Source organism: Plecotus auritus, assembly GCF_963455305.1.
Source record: "Plecotus auritus genome assembly, chromosome: 8".
NCBI classification, from domain to species: Eukaryota; Metazoa; Chordata; class Mammalia; order Chiroptera; family Vespertilionidae; genus Plecotus; species Plecotus auritus.
Window position 1 is genome coordinate 91036856 of NC_137782.1, and position 19510 is coordinate 91056365.

At 47.9% G+C, this 19510-nt stretch overlaps 1 protein-coding gene across 7 annotated transcripts; it reads left to right on the forward strand.

Moving 5' to 3' along the window:
• The first annotated feature begins 2571 nt into the window (after nt 1-2571).
• PFDN4 (prefoldin subunit 4) lies at nt 2572-17835 on the forward strand. 7 transcript variants are annotated; one of them, XM_080685422.1, is made up of 7 exons: nt 2588-2670; nt 3911-3956; nt 8607-8726; nt 9218-9395; nt 13624-13731; nt 14523-14663; nt 16910-17835. In XM_080685422.1, the coding sequence occupies exons 3-7, from the start codon at nt 8650-8652 to the stop codon at nt 17039-17041; spliced, it is 636 nt and encodes a 211-aa protein (XP_080541548.1). In that variant the 5' UTR covers nt 2588-2670; nt 3911-3956; nt 8607-8649; the 3' UTR covers nt 17042-17835. The 7 variants fall into 7 exon arrangements, with proteins under 7 accessions (XP_080541551.1, XP_080541554.1, XP_080541550.1 ...); XM_080685423.1 differs by lacking the exon at nt 8607-8726 and adding an exon at nt 15604-15750 and having other exon boundaries at nt 16910-17304; XM_080685425.1 differs by lacking the exon at nt 8607-8726 and having other exon boundaries at nt 2572-2670.
• The last annotated feature ends 1675 nt before the right edge of the window (nt 17836-19510 follow it).

The window sequence follows — 19510 nt, forward strand, 5'->3', positions numbered from 1 at the left end:
TAGAGATGGAGTCCCATGACTTTAATCATTAACTTGAACCCATCACAACGTAAGCTATAGTGAAAGTACTAACAGATAAGCACGTGATAAGAGTTATTCATATAACCCAGAGACAGGAAACACAAACTCCTGTGCTGTCCACAGGGTTATCCACGGCAGGGCAGGTCCAGGAAGTCCCCTGCTGAGACACCTGAGTCATGAATGGTTAGTCGGAGCTGGTGCTTGATCTTCCCCAGGGTCCCAGGCTTTACTTTGCCAAGGTCACTTTCTTCCTCCAAACCCTCAACTTATCCCTCTTGTCTGAATAATAAAGTACAAATTGGTTCCTGTGGCTTACAACTTCTCCAACAGCTGGGTGAACATAAACCCTTTGGTGTCTCTTTGGGCACCACAACCTGGGCACGACTCACCCCTTCCTCAGTCTGAGGTCCTTACCTGGTGCTCATACAGGGTGTCCCCCCAAAATGTATATGCACTTTAAGCTGACAGCCCCATTTTGAAAAGGAAATGTATTTTAATAAACACTGCTTTTATAATGATTCCAAGTGTGTGTATACATTTTGGGGGGACACCTTATATTACTAGTATAGTCTCAACCTTTCTTCTTTCTTCAGTCTTCACCAACTCAGAATTTACCCTAGCCATACTCTGTTCCAGACTTGGGACTGCACTTCTCTGGTCTTCCTTGGTAACTTAAAAAATATTTGAGCAAAACACTTGAATGATGTGCTTTCTTTTGCATGCACACCTACAAAAGCAGCTCCCTCTTAACTTCGGTATGCGGGAGAGCAAGGCTTTATTCTGTGTTGGGATTTGAATCTGCCAGAAGCACCCTTCATTCTGAGCAGGTATTGGAACAAACAGGACTCAGTGAGTCTGAAACATTTTACAAACAAGAGAATACCTATCTATCTATCCCTATATACGTATCTCTACAAGTTCATACATTTAGTTACAGGTTAAGTGGGTATTGTAATTTCTATGACACCCATATTTGTAGATTAAGTAAATCAACATGATTTCTTAGAGAAATCATGTTTTATGAGATGTGTGTCATCAAATTTACAGAAATTTTTAAAAATGGCAGTTAACTGTTTATAAAGCAGGGAGCTTTTTGTTTCTTCTCTGAGTCTTAGGACCATAATTCTGGGAAACTATTTAGATTTAAGCCCTTTGCTTCAGATGGGTGAGCTCCTTCGATTGGTGGAATGTGAGAATTATCTAACTTTCTCCTTACCGAGAAGGGTAGTAGCATAGTCATGTCTTGAAGTTTTCCAGATACTAGTAAAGTAATACCTAATCATGAAAGGGAATGTGAGAAAGTACAGATAAGAAAGAAATAATTGCATTTCCTGTTGCTCAGTGACAGCCACTAGAATAGTTTTGTATAGTCCTGCCTACATAGCTTATGGGTTGATATTAAAATTCTACTTAGAATCACAATGTGTCTACTTCATAGCTTGTTTTATCACTTACCATTACATCTTGCATGTCTGCATATAAGTTAACATTAATATTCATTCTACATGGATAAAACATTCATCCATGCTCACTTCAAAAAATGTAGAAAACTATAAAGATGGAAGTAAAAAGTCACCTTTAATTCCTGACACCTAGATATAAAATCACTGTTATATATTAACATTTTTCTACATTTTCTTCATGTCCTTTTCTAAGTATATCCATCTATATCTACAGGGTGGGCAAAAGTAGGTTTATAGTTGTGAGTACACGAAATAAGAGTGTATTATATTATTACTAGAGGCCTGGTGCACGGAATTCATGCACCGGGGGGGGGGGGGGGGCGGTCCCTCAACTCAGCCTGCACCCTCTCCAATTGGGGACCCCTTGTGGGATGTCCGACTGCCATTTTAGGCCCGATCCCTGGAATCGGGCCTAAACCAGCAGTCAGACATCCCTCTCACAATCTGGGACCACTGGCTCCTAACTGCTCACCTGCCTGCCTGCCTGATTGCCCCTAACTGCCTCTGCCTGCCAGCCTGATCACCCCTAATTGCCCTCCCCTGCCAGCCTGATCACCCCTAACTGCCCTCCCCCGCTGGCCTGGTTGCCCCCAACTGCCCTCCCCTGCCGGCATGATCTCGCCCCCAACAGCTCTCCCCTGCAGGCCTGATATCAACGCCAACTGCCCTCCTCTGCTGGCCAATTTGGTTCTGATTGGTTGGTTCCTATGCCAGGGACAAAAACTCCACCTCCTAGGTAGCCATTGGTTCCCCACAGCACCCACCTTTGGTTCTGATTGGTCGGTTTCTACGCCAGTCAGCGTCAGAAGCTCTGCCTCCTAGGCAGCCATTGGTTCCCTACAGCACCCACCTTTGGTTCTGATTGGTTGGTTCCTATGCCAGTCAGCGTCAAAAGCTCCGCCTGCTAGACAGCCATTGGTTCCCCACAGCACCCACCTTTGGTTCTGATTGGTTGGTTCCTATGCCAGTCAGCGTCAAAAGCTCCACCTTCTAGGCAGCCATTGGTTCCCCACAGAACCCACCTTTGGTTCTGATTGGTCAGTTCCTATGCCAGTCAGCATCTCCAAGCTTATCTCTGGGCCTGGTCAAAGAGGCGGGGCTTCACAGCAGCCCCTGCTGAGGCTGGGAGAGAAAGAAAAGCCTGGCTGCTGGCGAAGATCAGAAAGAAAGAGGGAGAGAAAGAGAGGTAAGTACACTGATCAACAGCTTCCACTGAAGCTGCAGATCAGACCCTGACTCACTTTCTGGGTCTCAGCCACCTGGGCAGTCAGTGCTGGGTCACCAGACTGCAGCTGCGCAACCCAGTGCTGACTTCCGGATGGTCAGCGTTTGGTCGTGAGTGGTCGTTACAATCCTGGGCTTTTATTATTAAGACTAGAGGCCTGGTGCATGAAATTCGTGCACGGGGGTCCCTCAGCCCAACCTGCACCCTCTATAATCCAGGAGCTCTCAGGGGATGTCCTACTGATGGCTTAGGCCCACTCCCGTGGTTCTCTGCGGGGCCTGGGGCTTTCGCTGCAGCCATGGAGATGAAGCCCCCATGCCCTGCTGTCCGCTCTCTGCCTGCTGCCGCCATGTGCCATGAAAAGGAAGCCCCAGTGCCCTGCAGTGTGCTCTGTCTGCCAGGCCTGGGGGCTTCGCTGACACCGACACACTAAGGAAGCCCCCATGCCCTGTTGTCCGGGCTCTGTCTGCGGAGCCTGGGGGTGTTCCCACCACCACCTTGCTAAGGAAGCCCCCAAGCCCTGCTGTCGGGCTCTGTCTGCCATGTCTGGGGGCGGATCCAGCCTCGCCGCTTGGTCCCCGCGAATCCCCGCGGGGCTGACAGGCCCAGATGCTGCAGCAGCAGTGGAGCGGGGAGGCTGGATCTGCCCCCTCTGGTGGCGGATCCAGCCTCGCTGCTCCAGCGGACAGGCCCGGACACTCCAGCAGCGGGGCTGAGGGGACTGGGCGCCGCCATCTTGTGGCTATGGGGGCCGCCATTTTGTCACGGAGTGACGGTTAATTTGCATATTACTCTTTTATTAAATAGGATTGACTAGAGGCTCAGTGCATGAGATTCGTGCACCGGGGGGGAGGGGTTTTCCTCAGCCTGTCCTGCAACCTCTCACAGTCTGGGATCCCTCTCACAATTCGGGGCTCTCACAGTCTGGGACCCCTATGCTCACCAGCTGTAAGCCCAGCTTCTGGCTGAGCAGCGCTCCTCCTATGGGAGCACACTGACCACCCGGGGGCAGCTCCTGTGTTGAGCATCTGCCCAGTTTGGTCAGTTTGGTCAATTTGCATATTACCCTTTTATTATATAGGATAATTATTGTATTATTTTCCTTATGAACAACTGTAACCCTACTTTTGCCCTCCCTGTACAGAGATGCTTTTTAAGAACAAAATTGACATAGGAATTTTGCATCCTACCTGTTTTTCAGCATCTTTCCTCACGTCACTACTTCTCCAGACTGGCATGCAGTAACCGTGAGTGTCTGTGGGCCATGAACCTGGCCTCTCTGAGCCCATAGAGTAGTTCAAATGCTCCATCTCTATAAACTCTGCTTTAATGACTCTTGTATAAATAGCTCATTTCTGGATTTAGGCCCATTTCCTCAGAATAGGTGGCCAGAAAGAGAATTAGTCGTGAAACAAGAAGACTGTTTATTCATTTTATGAAGCTGCTTCCTAAACCTTTTGAGCACTCATGCGTCTTCCTGGCAACAGAGTGAGGCAGGGGCTGCTCCTTCCCCCCGCTTCGGCCTCGGCGCCTGCACGGTGTTCTGCTCAGAGAAAGCCTATGGACCAGCAGTGGTGGCTGACAAGGGTTCCCATGTGTCTTTGATCCATCCTCTGCTCAGCACCGAAAACAAACCAGGTGTCTCCAAAGAGATGAGCCGTGGTGCCTCCTGAGGCTTTGCAAGGAGCCGGCAGCGGCTGAGGTACCCGTCACTTCCCTCTTCCAATGACTGTCCTTTCCATCCACTCGTGTCCTCCCTGCTGGCTGATTCCCTTCTGGTGGTGACTGGGCTGTTTCTGGGGGTGTTGTTGGCTTCCTGTGATTTTGATACATCATCAGCCTGTATCTCTTCATAAAGCTCAGTGTCAATTTGACCGCGATGCAGCCTCCAGGTTACTTGGGCATGTGATTTATAAAATAGAAAGAATTGAAAATACGCTCAGTCCATAGTGGTAATGGTGTGTGAGGTGGCAGCGTAGTAAGGATGATATTGTTGTTGTTGTTCAGATAGAATTTCCTAGTTGTCTTGGCTGAATTACTTTTTCTAAAAAAAAAAAAAGTTATTCTAAAAGAAATAACTTACTTTTTTTTCTAAAAATAACATATTTTTAGGGCTCTTTGTGACAAACAACGTAACTCCCTGTAGCTAGGGGCAGCAGCAGCAGGATTTGGTGAGGGGGCTTAGAATGTGCACAGACCCTTAGTGAGGGTAGGGTTATCTGCACTAGAGGCAAACCTCTAGGGGTGACATTGAAATGACCTTGTAGGCCTGCTCACTGCTAGGATCCCAGCACCTCTGGACCTGAGTCACCGAGGCCAGGGCCTCCGGTGAGGACCTCTCTTCCTGCTGCTTCAGCAACTCAAGCTCCCTCTGCCAGGCTGCCCTCAGCACAGGCCTGGGTTCCCCTCCCGCCCCCCCCCCCCAGGGCACCTGCCACCTCCCTCTTTGTGCCCTTAGTTCAAAGTCTCCCCTGGTGAATCTGATTGGCTGGACTAGAGCCGCAGGTCTGCATCATGGCTTAAAGGATGCCAGGAAATTGAGTTCTGACTTCTAGAACGGAAGGGTAACACTCGCGACCTGGAAATTTCAAAGTAGAGGAAAACTGGGAGGGCTATCAGGTGAGCACAAACGTAGGGTGTCTCCCCAAAATGTGTACACACACTTTGAGTAATAAGGCAGTGCGTATTAAAATATACTTCATTTTCAAAATTGAGCTATCTGCTGTTCACGTGTGTCTACATTGTTTGGGAACACCCTGGATGGAAGACACCCACTTCTTTGGTCCTTTTCCGAGCGGCATCTGTGTGAGAGGCTGCCTGGCTTGATGCAGGTGCATCCGAGGTTCTGAGTAAATCCTTGTTGAGTTATTCACTCTACGAGATGTGTATTTTGATTCAAAGATATGATTTGAGTGCTCCTTACAACCGTTCTGACTCATTTTCAATATCAAAATTGCTATAAGCATGTACCTTGAAATAAACAGTTGAGTTAATGACCTATTTTATAAAGGCCTAGAATCAATGCATACATCGAGGGCTCTGGAAAATGCTATGCCTTTAAACATTATGGTAAGAATTCAAACTCGCAAAAGATGGTGATCTTTTGGTCCAAAGAGAGAGAGGTTTCCCTGATTTTGTGCCATCTTTCTTCGCAGAGTGTAGACAAGAACATGGACAGGTCCTGAGGGGTTGCAAAGAAATAAAGAAAAAGTTAGTCTGGAGTCACAGCGCCACCTGGTGAAAGAAGGAAGAGCTATTCCTGCAAGGAGTCCACCGTTTATCACAATTTGTGTGAGGCGTGTAGTGCCAGATCTAGGGGCGAGGCGGGGAGGGGGGACGGGGTCTACCCTGTGGACTCTTGCACATTGTTACTGAATGAATTCACCAGCAGCAATATTGTATTATATACATAAATAGTCGTGTTAATCCCTAAAAACACAGTCTCATTCATTCACGTGTTTATTCATTCCTTAGCTAATATTTGTCAAGCATCTATTTACCTTCCTATTGGTGCTGCAATTATAGAGATGATGAAACAGGAACGTTTCCCTTGGGGCTCCAGTATAACAGGGCAGACAGAGTTAAAAAATAAATGTGTTAGGGAGGGCTTCAAGGGTGTTAAGGGGGGGTGCTGCTGTCTGTGGGTGGTGCATATATTTAAGGGAAGCTTTCTTGATGGAGAGATATAGAGGATGAGCGTTGAGGATGAGTAGGATTTACCCACATGAATAACAGGAGAAAGGACATCAAGCGCTGCAGAGTGAGAAGTGCGAAGGCCCTGGGGCAGAAGGAATCAGGCCGGAACGGGAGCACAGAGTGAGGGGAAAGATGATACAAAGTCAGGTCAGAGCAGGGTGGGGGGGGGAGGGGGGGGCCTAGACTTTGGTAAGGGATTCAAATTATACCCATGTGCCCTGGGAAGACGGTGAAGAATTTCAAACAGGGCCACTATAAAACAGTTTACAAAACTGTTGAATCAAATACACACGGACACAGTTTCTCTTGCCCGGCACAATAAGACTCAAAACAACTACCGGACAGAGATGGTCAGGCATATAGAGCAGTGGCTTAGAAAAGTGCCAACTGCGAAACAAGGGCAGAGTTTAAAGGTGGAAGGTTAACGATAGCCAGGCAAGGCTTTCAAGGGCGGATTAAATATTGAAGGGACGCAGAGGAAATTCTGGTGATCATGGAACAAAACAGGAAGGAGGCAAGTGCAGGCCAGAATAAGTAGCCTAGGAGGGACATCTGTCAGTCACGCAGTGCCTGATTCGCAGCAGTTAGAAAGTCCCTGACTTGCATAGGTTTGCTTAAGAAAACCTAGGGGATCCCCGTTTTATTTAGGAACGAGACAGTTGGTTATAAGAACATTCCAGAAGATGTGCACCTGTGGAGGTCACAGATGGATGGGTGGCCTGAACTCTCCATCTAGTTGTCATGCATAGGTTTAGGGTTTATTTGAAAATGAATTTGAATCATTTCAAAATCACAAGACTTAAAGAAATCCAGAGGCATGGCTCTAAGAGAAAAGGGAATTTCTGTTGGTCCTGGGTCCCCGTGTCCTCGTGACAACAACTGGCTGGAGGTGAGGAGCTGGATGTGGAGTTAGATGGAGCTCGGTCCCGCCTGTCGTCCATCTCACATTCACACTCTGGCCTGGCCTGCAGGCCTGGGAGTCTGCTCTCCACCCACCCCCTTCCCTCTCTCCACAGCCACAGAGGGAGGCGGGAAGAGGGCCATGTTCTCTCCAGCTTCATCTCTTGCCCTTCTCTCCCTTCTCTTTTCTTTTCCGCCCTTTCCTCCAGTTTCTTTAAACACACCATGGTCATCTATCTTTATTTGATATTAAAGGGTCCCTCCACACTTCCTTCCCTCCCTCTGGGGCTGGGGCTGGGACTGGGGTGGAGCAAATGGGAGGTGCCAGGAAAGCCTGGGACGCACTCATTCTGGGGGGGGGGGGGGGGGGAGGGAGGGGCAGCACCTGGCCCTGCCCACCCCAACCCCATTACCTGCCATTACCTCTTACTTTCCACTCTGATCAAACCTCAGCTGAAACACAAATTCATCTGGCAGGGATTGGAGATTTATTTAACCCCCTTGAGATCTGTTCCTGTAGCAAGTGAAACTGGTTTTCCCTTTGTCAGAGATTTTAAATGTCCATTTAAAATATATTTGGTGTACGTTTTTAAAACAGATTTTTAAAAATAATTCAGAAAATAATCATTGTGTTGATATCTTGGTGGAATATTTGCCTCAGGCTGGGGTCTGTCTGGGGATACTACCACGGTCCTTGGGCGCCCCCTGCAGGCGCCCCTGCAGTCTTGGGACCTGGCGTCTGGCGCAGATGTTGCGGGTTTGGGGGGGAACTCATGCAGGTAGGGCTATGAAACCACGCGGTTCATTCTCGCTTTGTGACAGAGTCTTCCTAAATTAAGCTGCGACATGTCTGGATAATTTTGTAGCCTACATGTCAATTCCGATAGAGTTTTTGTTCCGCTCAATTTTCAGTCAACATACTATTTGATTCCTTGTATCTTCCTCAGAGTTTTCATGCTGGTAATTACCATCTTTTATTGCTACTGTATGTGCTCTTGTTATAACTACTAATAACATATTGGTAACACTCACCACCTAACATACTGTATAATTCACTCCGATGTTTTGACCATGGTATGTCTCCCATCACTAGAATGAAAGCTGCATGAGGACAAGGAATTTTGTCTATTTTTTCCCTTTTCTGTAGTTCTACTGCCCTCTGCTCCCGTCTCTGCCCCGCCCCCCGCCCCCTCACCCCGGGGGACGTAGGCTCAAGGTCATCAGGACTCTGATTTTACAAGCTCAAGCTAAACAAAGTATTGTTTTGATATTGTCAAGTGAAATATAATTTTCACATCTAGGATCCAGGTAGTGGGAGGCCAGTGTTCAGCCTGGTGTAAGAGAATGTGTGTTAAACCACCTTCCATGCGGCAATTCCAACGCCCACCCCTCGCGGGGATAGTATTTTCCATTGCTTGTTGGTGAGTTTCCTTTCTTCAGTTGTTTTCATTTGTACCCCAGGCTTCTTTCTTTTGCTGGTCCAAACGGGGATTCTGAGCCCAAAAAGGAATTGGAAGGCACTGTGTCAGCGTGTACTGTAATCGCTCAATAATGTTGTTGAATAGGTTAGTTAATAGGAGTGCTTCCTCCTTTATACCGTCTGAATTGTCAGGGCACATCGATATCACGTACTATTGCCAAGGCCATTCGTTATTAGCCTTTGGAAAGGTAGGTCAGTTTCTCTATACATTTGTGGGATTGATGAATAAGAATTTCCCTGCCATCCCCTCCAGACCCCGCCCCGGCCCGGCCCGGCCCCGCCCCTCTGCGCTGTGCGCCCCCTGCTGGCCGCCGCTGGAGCTGCGGCCGTTCGCCACACCCCCCAGTTTCTGTCGGCTCACAGGGCGGTGCCCGTCCCTTTAATTGGCACGTACCAAGTCCTTCCAGATTCCATTTCCTCCCTGGGTTCTAGGTGTTCGACATCCTCGGCCGAAGATCCAATAGGAGGGAATGTGGAGACGGTGGTGTATTTTGCGGGAGTTGTGGGCCAACAGGGAGTGAGCGGGGGCCGGGAAGGAACGCGCGGGCTCAGCCCTCCCCTCCGCGCGCCGTGGTCCAGTCCCAAGATGGCGGCCACCATGAAGAAGGCGGTGAGTGGGGCGCTCGCGGGCGGATGCTTGGGCGGCGGGCGCTGGGCCACCGAGGGGCCGGGCGGGCATCTCTGGGGTGCTCATCCCTGAGGCCGGCGTGGGGCCCGGGGCCGGGCGCCAGAACCTGAGGGCGGCCCTGCGGCGAGGCCTGCCCGCATCCGGCGCCCCGAGCACGGGGGTCCGGCGGCCCTGGCGTGTCACGGGGCGTGGGAAGCCGAAGGTCTACTGGCCATAACGCCGAGCGCTTTGCCGGGTTATCACGTTTACCCCGCACGGTTCATGCTGGTGGGCAGTGCCTGTACACCCTTTGCAGGTGAGGAGGCTGCGGCCCAGGTCGGGGAGTCACCTGCCCAGGTTGCGCCGCTGCGGGGAGCAGAGCGGACCCCGCGTCCTGGGTGGTCCGGGTCCCGCCGCCCCCGCCCCGATGCCCTGGTGGTCACCCTCCCGACCCTCCCCGCACCTTAAGCAAGGGCAGGTCCCCCACTTACAGGTGGGGAGCAGAGCCCGAGCCCTTAGGGGCCTGCCGGTGACTCAGCTCGGGAGCTCAGAGCTGGGTTTCAGCTCAGCTTTTACTTGTTTACTTATTTTTTATTTTCCCAAATCAAACTGAACTCTTCTTTAGGGTCTACAATCCAGGTAGTCTCCCCAGATGCCTAAAGATAGAAGAAAAATAAAATGGGGGGGCGGCGAGGAGGTAATAGCAGCTGCAGGTGGTGGAGGCTTCCCTGCGCGCCAGGCGCGGTCCAGGACCCCGCACACCGCACACGTGGCGTCCCCTCTCATCCTTCGGGCAGATCCTGTCTTTATCCCGATTTTACGGGGGAGGCACCGAGCGCAGAGGCAAAGCTGGGGTGAAAGTAAACACAGGCCTCGTGGCCGCATACCAGGTGTTGAGACCCGTGGTGCCCGGGGGACTGGCTCTCCTTCCCCGGCGAGGCCCGGTGAGACCTGGCTGCCCTGCTCTCCCGCCCTGTGAGGAGGGTGGTGGCCAGCCGAGATGGAGGGGTGTGGTGCCAGCGTGGGGACCCCGGGCCACCCGGGATGAGTTCCCCACCATTACCTTCTTATTTAGCACCGAGTGGGCTCAGGCGCGGTCCTCTTCACCTCTGGTTTGTATTTAATGGGCCCGGTGTTAGGTGTGGCCTTGACACCATGGGAGAGGCTAGTTGGGGTTCATCCCACTTGGCAGGTGTGGAAGCTGAAGTGAAGAGAGGAGTCAATGTGGCGGAACTGGGAGGAGAAGGATCGGAATCCCGGATTTTGCCAAATTTTTGGTCACCAATATTTTTTCCTTTCTTTCTTTCAATAAGCTTTTTGAGCGTGTCGTATGGCACAGTCTTGGTTGTATGGGATGGAGATGACAGTGGTTGTAATTCCCTCAGCCTCTTGGCCTTGCAGACCTCAAGCTCCGGGAGGGACGGCCATGCATCGAGGGGTCACACAGGAGTGTCCAGCCCTGATGAGAACTGGAGCGGTGCATGGGGAGCGAGGCTGTGTGTGATCAGAGGTGTGGGCCGCTGGATTAGGAAGGAGGAAGGGGGCAGGCATCCCAGGGAGGGAGTTTCTCCTCCAGACCCGGTGCCTGGAATAGAAGGAGAGTCCCAATGGCCGGGGATCGGGTGGAGAGCTTGAACCACCAGGGTAGGAAAAGGTAGGTGTGGCCAAAACATGGAGGCTTTTCTTCTTCATCTTAGCCCGCTGGTGGGTGCGACAGCCTCTCCTAGTGTCCCCGTTGCTGGGAACAGTCCTGGGAGGCCGGCTACACAGACTTCCCCTCTGCCCCTGGAGGAACCCCTAGCCAGCCTTGGGCAAACTACGGCCCGCGGGCCGGATCCGGCTGTTCTATCCGGTTCTCTTGCTCTCCCCTCCGCTCCTTTACTTTGAATTTATATTAGTTCACACAAACACTCCATCCATGCTTTTGTTCCGGCCCTCCGGTCCAGTTTAAGAACCCATTGTGGCCCTCAAGTCAAAAAGTTTGCTCACCCCTGCACTGACGAGGGTGGGTGCCACGGGGGAGCCCCTTGAGTTGGTTTCAGCCGGCAGCCCCTCCGGGTTGTAGCGTGCTGCTCCCAGGGCCTTGGCCCACCCCAGGGAGAATGTTCCGTGAGAAGATGCCATCCCCTCCTCTCCAGCTCTGCGTCCCAAGACCGCTCGTGGCCATGCCAGGGCTCCAGTCGGACACCTGTGCACCCCCCTCCGCAGGAAGCCGTCTTGACCTTCCTGTTCAAAGAAGCCCCTTCACTCCCTACATCCCCCAACACTTTTACCCCTGTCGCCATCACTGTGTCACCTTCCAGCAGAAAACCTTGGGTTTTGCCTTTGCCTGTCTCCTCCACCAGACGGAAGCTCAGTGTGCACCAGGGCACGGCTGTGGCTCCCCTTTCACTGTGCCTGGCACGGAGGAGACACTAAGTAATGGTTAAGTGAATGTATGCACGGAAGGTGAATAAAAACACAGAGCATAGTTGTATATCAGAGACTTGGTAGATACCTTTAAAAGACGAAAATAGAAGCAGACTGACATGGGCCAGCATTTCCTTCTCCCAGGTGTTTAGAGCAGTGAGAGACCTGCTGGTAACACCCAAACCCAGCGTGAGGCTGACTGACGGGTTCTGTTTCTTCCCAGAACCCCACGGGATACTGATTCTCAAGAAAAGGGACATTCCGGGTGCAGGGGATTTTGGTTTTCACCTTGCATCTTCTGGGCGTGTTCTTCCTTTGTGATGATTTTTGGTGAACTTTCAGGAAGTAAAGCACAGCTGGCACTTAGTGGAAGGTGACTCCACTCGCAGGCCCTCTGCTAGGTGCCCATGCTGTCACCTCTGAGGTCGGCGTAGTTCCCCTGTTTTACTAAAGGATGGCAAACCTCAGCTGGCTCCAGGGAATTGGGGCATTTGCCATGGTTCCTGCTCGCGGGTGTGAATCCACTCTTGTTCCCACCACTGTACTGCCTCAAAAACTACAAAACAACTCCTTCCTCCATGAATTCTTATGGCTTTGTGAGTGGTATTAACTACATCTGGCCTTTGTTAAAGCAGGAGTTCCTACCTTGTGGGTAGGGGGTGGGTGGGATTCCTTTAAGAATCTTGATGAGAGCTATGAAGACCCCTCCAGATCAGTACACATCCCACACATGCCATTTTGCAGTTTCAGGGGGTGAATGGATCCCTCAATGCCCACAAGCCCCCAATTAAGAATTAAGCCCTCCCTGCCAAAATGAATCGGCAGGCAATGTAGGAATGTTCTAGATCAGTGAGATGAAAACGGAAGCCATGGCTGTTAGGGAAGGGGCGCTTCTCCCTTTCTGGACACAACACTCGCTGGGTGGCATGCGGCTTACCCAGGCCCATGTGCTTCCCACACCAACTTTAGCCCTAACCCCAGTGAGAAAACCACTGTGAATAAGTGCACTCCAGGGCCACGTGTGTGCAGGGTTGCTGTGTGTGTGTGTGTGTGGGGGGGGGGGGGGTTGGAGCGTGGGGGAGGGGGGCTCCAAAAGGAAGTGCCTGTTCTGGACAGATGGGAAGCAGAAACTGTGTGTATGTGACTGATGAGCATGATTCAGGTTCACATTCAGAAGCCCTGCCTTGAGCCCCAGCTGTGTGTGTGGGAAGCCCGGTCCTGGTGCTTTCACGATGACTGCACCTGTAAGGACATAGTCAGATTCAGGGCTCAGTACTTGAACTCTGCAGGAGAGCAGGAGTTCTGAATTCTCTGTGCCCTATTCGCTTAGGGAATTGGAGTTATTGTGAAGCAAAATGACTTGAACGCTGGGATTATCTGCATAAGGACTTGCCTTTGGTTTCTGTGCTGCAGACCAATGTTTACCAGCATCCATGTTCCTGAAAATATGTGCGAAGTTGACTATTTAAAGCTATATGTATGGGGATGTAAAGGACATTTTCAAGATGTCCTCTGGGTCTGATGATGGGCCTGGTGTGTGCGAAGCTGTTTGAGGGATGATGAGAGCCTGGGATGGGAGGGCCAACTTTCAGGATCTGCCTTCCTGTTCTGACCACTGAGCTCCATATTGGTTGAGACAACAGGGTGCTTCGCCCTCTGGAGAAATCAGAGTGTATAGACCTTATGCCTTTGGTCATGAGAGGCCAGGTGAGGGGTAGGGTGTGGCCACTGAGCCAGGTTATTGGGGTCCTTATTGAAACCAGGTACGCTTTTGTCCAAGTGAGGGCAAACTAAGGAGAGTCTGGCATTTAACTTTTTTCAGGCTGCAGAAGACGTCAATGTTACTTTTGAAGATCAACAAAAGATAAACAAATTTGCACGGAATACGAGTAGAATCACAGAGCTGAAGGAAGAAATAGATGTAAAAAAGGTACTGGAGATATGTATCTTATTTAAGAAAAATAGAAGTTCTTTATGCACTAGCTCTTAAAAACTGAATTCAATAACTTGTGCTTATTATCTCTCTGGACTCTGTCGCAGATGACATAATCTACTCTAGTTTAAGAAGAAAAACCTTGTTTAAGGGATGTGAGAAAACTTACAGATTGTTGAGAGGTGGGACTCGAGGCTGAGATTCCAGAAGCAGGTCCCAGAACCATGTCTCAGAGCACTTGGCTGGGATGGAACTGCTGCTGTCCACGGCCAGCTGCCTGCTCCTCAGACCTAAGACATTGCGCTGCCGCCCAGCTGCCCCTGTAAATTGGAGGCCTTGTGACCAGCTGCTGCTCATGCAACTTCTGCATTGAAGTCCAGTTCAAGTGCAGTAGATTGGTGGAATTCAAGTTCTTTGCTTCCATCCTAAGGGCAGGCACGGCTGAGAAGTGTAGATTCGTTTTTGCCTTTGCTTTACTTCTCCCACAGGAAGGCAGAGCTCACACAGTGAGAAACTGTTAAGGTAGATATTTGAGTGGCCACAGATCCCCGCTGTCCACCATAGCACACTTGTAGCAATCTGGAAGTATCTAGAGATCAGCTTGTTAGTGAGCTCTTAAGTGCTTCCTTGTGAAGCCTTCTAGAATATAAGGAAGTCTTGTTTTAGTGTGGGAATATCTTTGTGAAGGTCCCTCTGAGAGTTGGTGTCCCCAAATTAAAATGGGCTGCTAGCCTCTATCGGGGAATTTTGAATACATTTTTCATTGCTGTTCCCTTTTGCATTTGCAGAAACAACTCCAAAATTTAGAAGATGCTTGCGAGGACATCATGCTTGCAGATGAAGACTGCTTAATGATACCTTATCAAATTGGTGATGTTTTCATTAGCCATTCTCAAGAAGAAACACAAGAAATGTTAGAAGAAGCAAAGGTATATTTAAGTCTTGCCCTGGGTGATGAAGTCTGACTCTTAAATTGGGATTTGTATCCTTATAAAGAACACTAGAGGCCCGGTGCATGAAAATTCATGCACTGGAGTGGGGGGTCCCTCAGCCTAGCCTGCCCCCTCTCACAGTCTGGGAGCCCTCAGGGGTGGGATGCAATCCGGCCATCAGGGGAAGGCAATGCCCCCATCACACCCCTGCTGCTGCCATTGCTGGCAGCGCAAGCCTCGGCTGGCCCTGGTTACCTGAGCCTCGGGCGGCCCTGAGGCTTGCCTGCGCCTCGAGCCGGCCCTGGGGGGCTGGAGGGTGGAGGGGACTGGGAGATTCTGGAGGCAGGCCATGCACCTGCTGCCCCAGCGGGGCTGAGGAGACTGGGCGCCACCATCTTGTGGCTGTGGGCAGTCAATTAGCATATTCCCTCCTTATTGGCTGTGGGTGCTGCCATCTTTGTGATGGTGTGAGGGTCAATTAGCATATCCCCCCTGTATTAGATAGTATGTAGGAGTAGGGAAAATAATGGGTGCTGGCTAATATTTCCTGGGTCTCACAGTGCTCCACATGTGCTCCGAATGCTTTGCAAGTGTGAGTTTATTTCATCCTAACAAGGACTCTCTGAGACAGGTACCATTAGTTCCAGTTAGAGTTGAATAGAGGCTTAGAGAGCTTTTGGCGCTTATTCTTATTCAAAGTGACACAGGGAATGATCTCGCAATTCTCAAGCCTGCACTCTGAATTAAAAGTGTTTAGAAAGTACAGGATATTACAAAGCAACAGAAAAACCACCCGTAATCCCACTCACTACCCAGAGGTGGTCATCCATGATGAGCATCTCCATGCCTTTCCCTTATGTTCTCTTTCTTTTGCTTCACATTTTGGTCAGTTAACATCCCAGGAGTGTTTATCCTCCGTTAATGTCTCTTTATCCAGCAGATACTCCCTGGGAGCCTGCTCTGGGCCAGGAACACGTACGTTATAAACACACCATGTTTGATGACTTTAATGCCATGTTGGTGGACATTGGCTCAGCTCACTATCCTCCTGATGTTTCCAGTATTTTCCTGAAGTTATTCTCTAGTGAGCATTTTTATACTTTACTCTTTGCTCACATTTAGGAAATCCTTTAAGGACATAATCAGTGAAGTGTAATTACTGGGTCAGAGTGTAAGTTCATTGACGTGTTTGAGGCATTTGAGACTTAGAAAATTAGTTTCCAGTTCGTGGGTCCTCCAGCTATGCCCGAGAGAGGGTAGTCACATTGTGTATGAGAAGCGGATGGCAGTTAAATATTTTCTAATTCTCTTGAAAGTTGCCTAATTAGCTTGAATATTATTTAAAATGTTTGTCTTCCTGCTTTAAATGTCATAGAAGCACAGCTTTTCATGACTTAAACGCACATTTAATACACCTCAGGTAGAACTAACACTCCATGTTGAAACATGGCGTCTCCTGTTATGCTGAAACCTTCTCTTTCATAGGGAAACTGTAATTCTGGTTTTCTGTGTAGCCACCCTAAAGTACTCTTGCAAGTATTTCAAGAGAAGTTTTTGTCACTGTTGTGAACATTCCTCCCTCCATCCCAGCCCCACCCCGCCCCTGCCACACACATATATTGAACCTTTATTTTGCAATTCATTCATTCATTTTAGAAGTATTTAGGGAGTGTAAACTCTGTATCGGTTTCTATCACTTACTAGGTACAGGGACAACAGAACACCCTGGTCCCTGCCTGCATGGAGTACATAATCTAGATGGAAGGCTCAAAAAATTTCTGCCAGGTTTTGACTATGAATTGTTATTCTTAGTTATTGGTGGTAGCATGAATTTTTGTCATTTCCTCTAGTTTCATAGTTACCTTATGGGCGGTTGGAGAGGCTCTGGCAGAAGGCATGCCTGTGACGCACTGTTTAGCAGAAGTGGCCGACGTGTTTCTGTAGGGTTCTTTGTTTATTCAGATATGGTAATTTAGAAATTAATTTATTTTATCTCTTATGTTTTTGAAATCAGCCAAAACTGAAAAAACAAGCTGATTTATAAGCAAATATAGGTCCTGAATTAAAAATGTCCATTTTCAGACTTTTGGTTGAGATCTAATGATCAGTATTATGTATGTAGCTGCCTGTTGAAGTTTAGAAAGTTCTGACCTAAAAGTGTTCCCAAATATTTTTTTTCAGCCACAGGTGCTAGAAATCATCCAATTGAATAGAATTAACTTAAGCATTTTTTTTTTTTCCAGAAAAATTTGCAAGAAGAAATTGACGCCTTAGAATCCAGAGTGGAATCCATTCAACGGGTGTTAGCAGATTTGAAAGTTCAGTTATATGCAAAATTTGGGAGTAACATAAACCTTGAAGCTGATGAAAGCTAAACATTTTATATTACCTTTAAAATTTGTTTAATAAACTTGAATATTGTTTAAATGATAATTTTCCTTTTTCAAATGATATGGAAAGCAAAACTTTCTTTTTTAAAAAAGATTTCATTTATTTAATGGAAACTTGCCTATTTTCACATGTCTTGCTTATTTATTTTATATTTTTGAAAGAAGACAGTATTCATCTATGTATTTTGCATAATGATTTTATCAAGTGTAGGGGTTTTATGTCATGTTATTAAACTCAGTTAAGCAATCTTTTATGTTTCTATATTATCATTTAGAACATCTGTTGCAATTTTTATCAGAAAACTTAACAATTGTGTTGTGTTTATATGTGTCTATTACAGTTGCTTTTTAGAGTTGGTGAAGGAACTCCAGAAAGATCTAATCTTACACCTGTCGACTCACTTCACACCTGAAACTTTGTCATGTACTGAAAAATATGTATATATTTTATTTAAATACGTGCAATATATATTATATATAAACATATATATTTCACTTTCCTCTTACATACAAGTATCATGGATCTTTGGAAAAGAGCCAGTTCATGCTGAGACTTGTTGAACTTTGTACAAAAGTAGAGCAGAACCACATAAGAATATTCTAGAAACCAAGAGATGTATCAATAGAAATGTTTAGTGTGTTTTAAAAATTATGTTTCAGACTTTATTTTAGTGCTTTGTAATTAAATGGGGCTTATATTGATGCTGATGTAGAAGTTAAGCAGCTGTATATTTAAAAATAAGGCTTTTTTCTTAAATAAAGAGTACATTTATCCCCTACAGCCCCCCAAAAGACAAATGTTTTGGGATTTGAACCTAATGGTATATTAACTTCCCAGCAGATGGCACTGATATATCAAAATTCCAGTGGAAGGATCATAATACAAAAATGAGGATATTTCTAGGATTAAAGGTACATAATTTTAAGAGGAAATGTCATTTTTTATCCTTCAAGGTTAAGCATTACATATTGTATTTTTCGATTAAATGTTTAGCAACAGTTCAGGCTTAAAGATAGAATTCTAAAATTCTTCATGACATAAAGGCAACTTTTAAATTGCTGCAAAATGTTCCCAAATAGTGAAATTCAAATTCTGGAAAATGATTGGTGAAAGGATATTTTTTTCTTGCATGCACTTGGTTAGTGTTCAGTTAGAGCAGTGGTCGGCAAACTGCGGCTCACGAGCCACATGCGGCTCTTTGGGCCCTTGAGTGGTTCTTCCACAAAATACCACGGCCTGGGAGAGTCTATTTTGAAGAAGTGGCGTTAGAAGAAGTTTAAATTTAAAAAATTTGGCTCTCAAAAGAAATTTCAATCTTTGTACTGTTGATGTTTGGCTCTGTTGACTAATGAGTTTGCCGACCACTGAGTTAGAGCCATGAGACTGGGGAGATGTATCAGTCAGGTTGTAGCAGGAAGTATATCACTTAAGTTAGAATAATCTCAGAAAACTTTGGCCAAAATTACAAAGGTGGAACCTTCTGTGCCCTCAGAGGCCCAGGGATGGACACGGACAGCCTGCGACATCCCTGCAGCGAGAGAGCCTGAGACTGGACCTCCTGACCCCTTCCCCCTCCAGAACCCAGCTGGTGTCTGCCCTGGGCCACATCCAGCCAGAATCCAGATGTAGTCCATAAGAGTCAGGTTTTTAGGGCCTCAGATGGTGGTGAACAGATGGGTCTGAGGGGCTGATGGGCGATCTGACTGAACCCTTTAGAGATTTTACAATGAAGGCGCATATGACTTAATGTGTCAGAAACAATGATGTAACTGGCTGGGATTTAAAATTGTATCAGCATATTAGCAAGTAAGCCTGATCCAAGAAAACAAATATTGGGGGGGGGGGGGACAGATATTACACATTGCTAACTTCACACCTTGTTTTTCCTAGTGTACCTGTGAAGTTCTAGGATGTCAGAAATATTTGATTCCTGTTTTAAATTTATTTCAGAAGTGCCCCAAAGCCTCTTTTTGTTTTTGTTAGCAAGTTTATTGGGGGCTGAGGATTGGTAAACAGGATCTGAAGAGGTCACTAATATCCAACTCCAGCCAGTCGTTGGCACTCAGGTTTATTTTTTATAGGAATCCTGATTTTTATGTACAATCACTATTTTTAGAGAGTGTAACTTTTTTTAAAGCAATTCGAGCTAAACAAAAGGTATTTGTAGAACAGAGTTGACCATGAGGCTGCGGTGTGCAAACTTGGGTGCACAGTTTGCAGCATGATACTCAGACTTTTAGTAGGGAGCAGGTCGCAGACAGTTTGCTCTGCGCTTGGGTGTGAGCGGTGCCTGCTGCTCACTTCCTTTCCACCCCCATCACCACCCCGCGCCTGTGCAAGCCTCCAGTGCCCTAGTCCAGTGGTTGGCAAACCGCGGCTCGCGAGCCACATGCGGCTCTTTGGCCCCTTGAGTGTGGCTCTTCCACAAAATACCACGTGCGGGCGCGCACGTA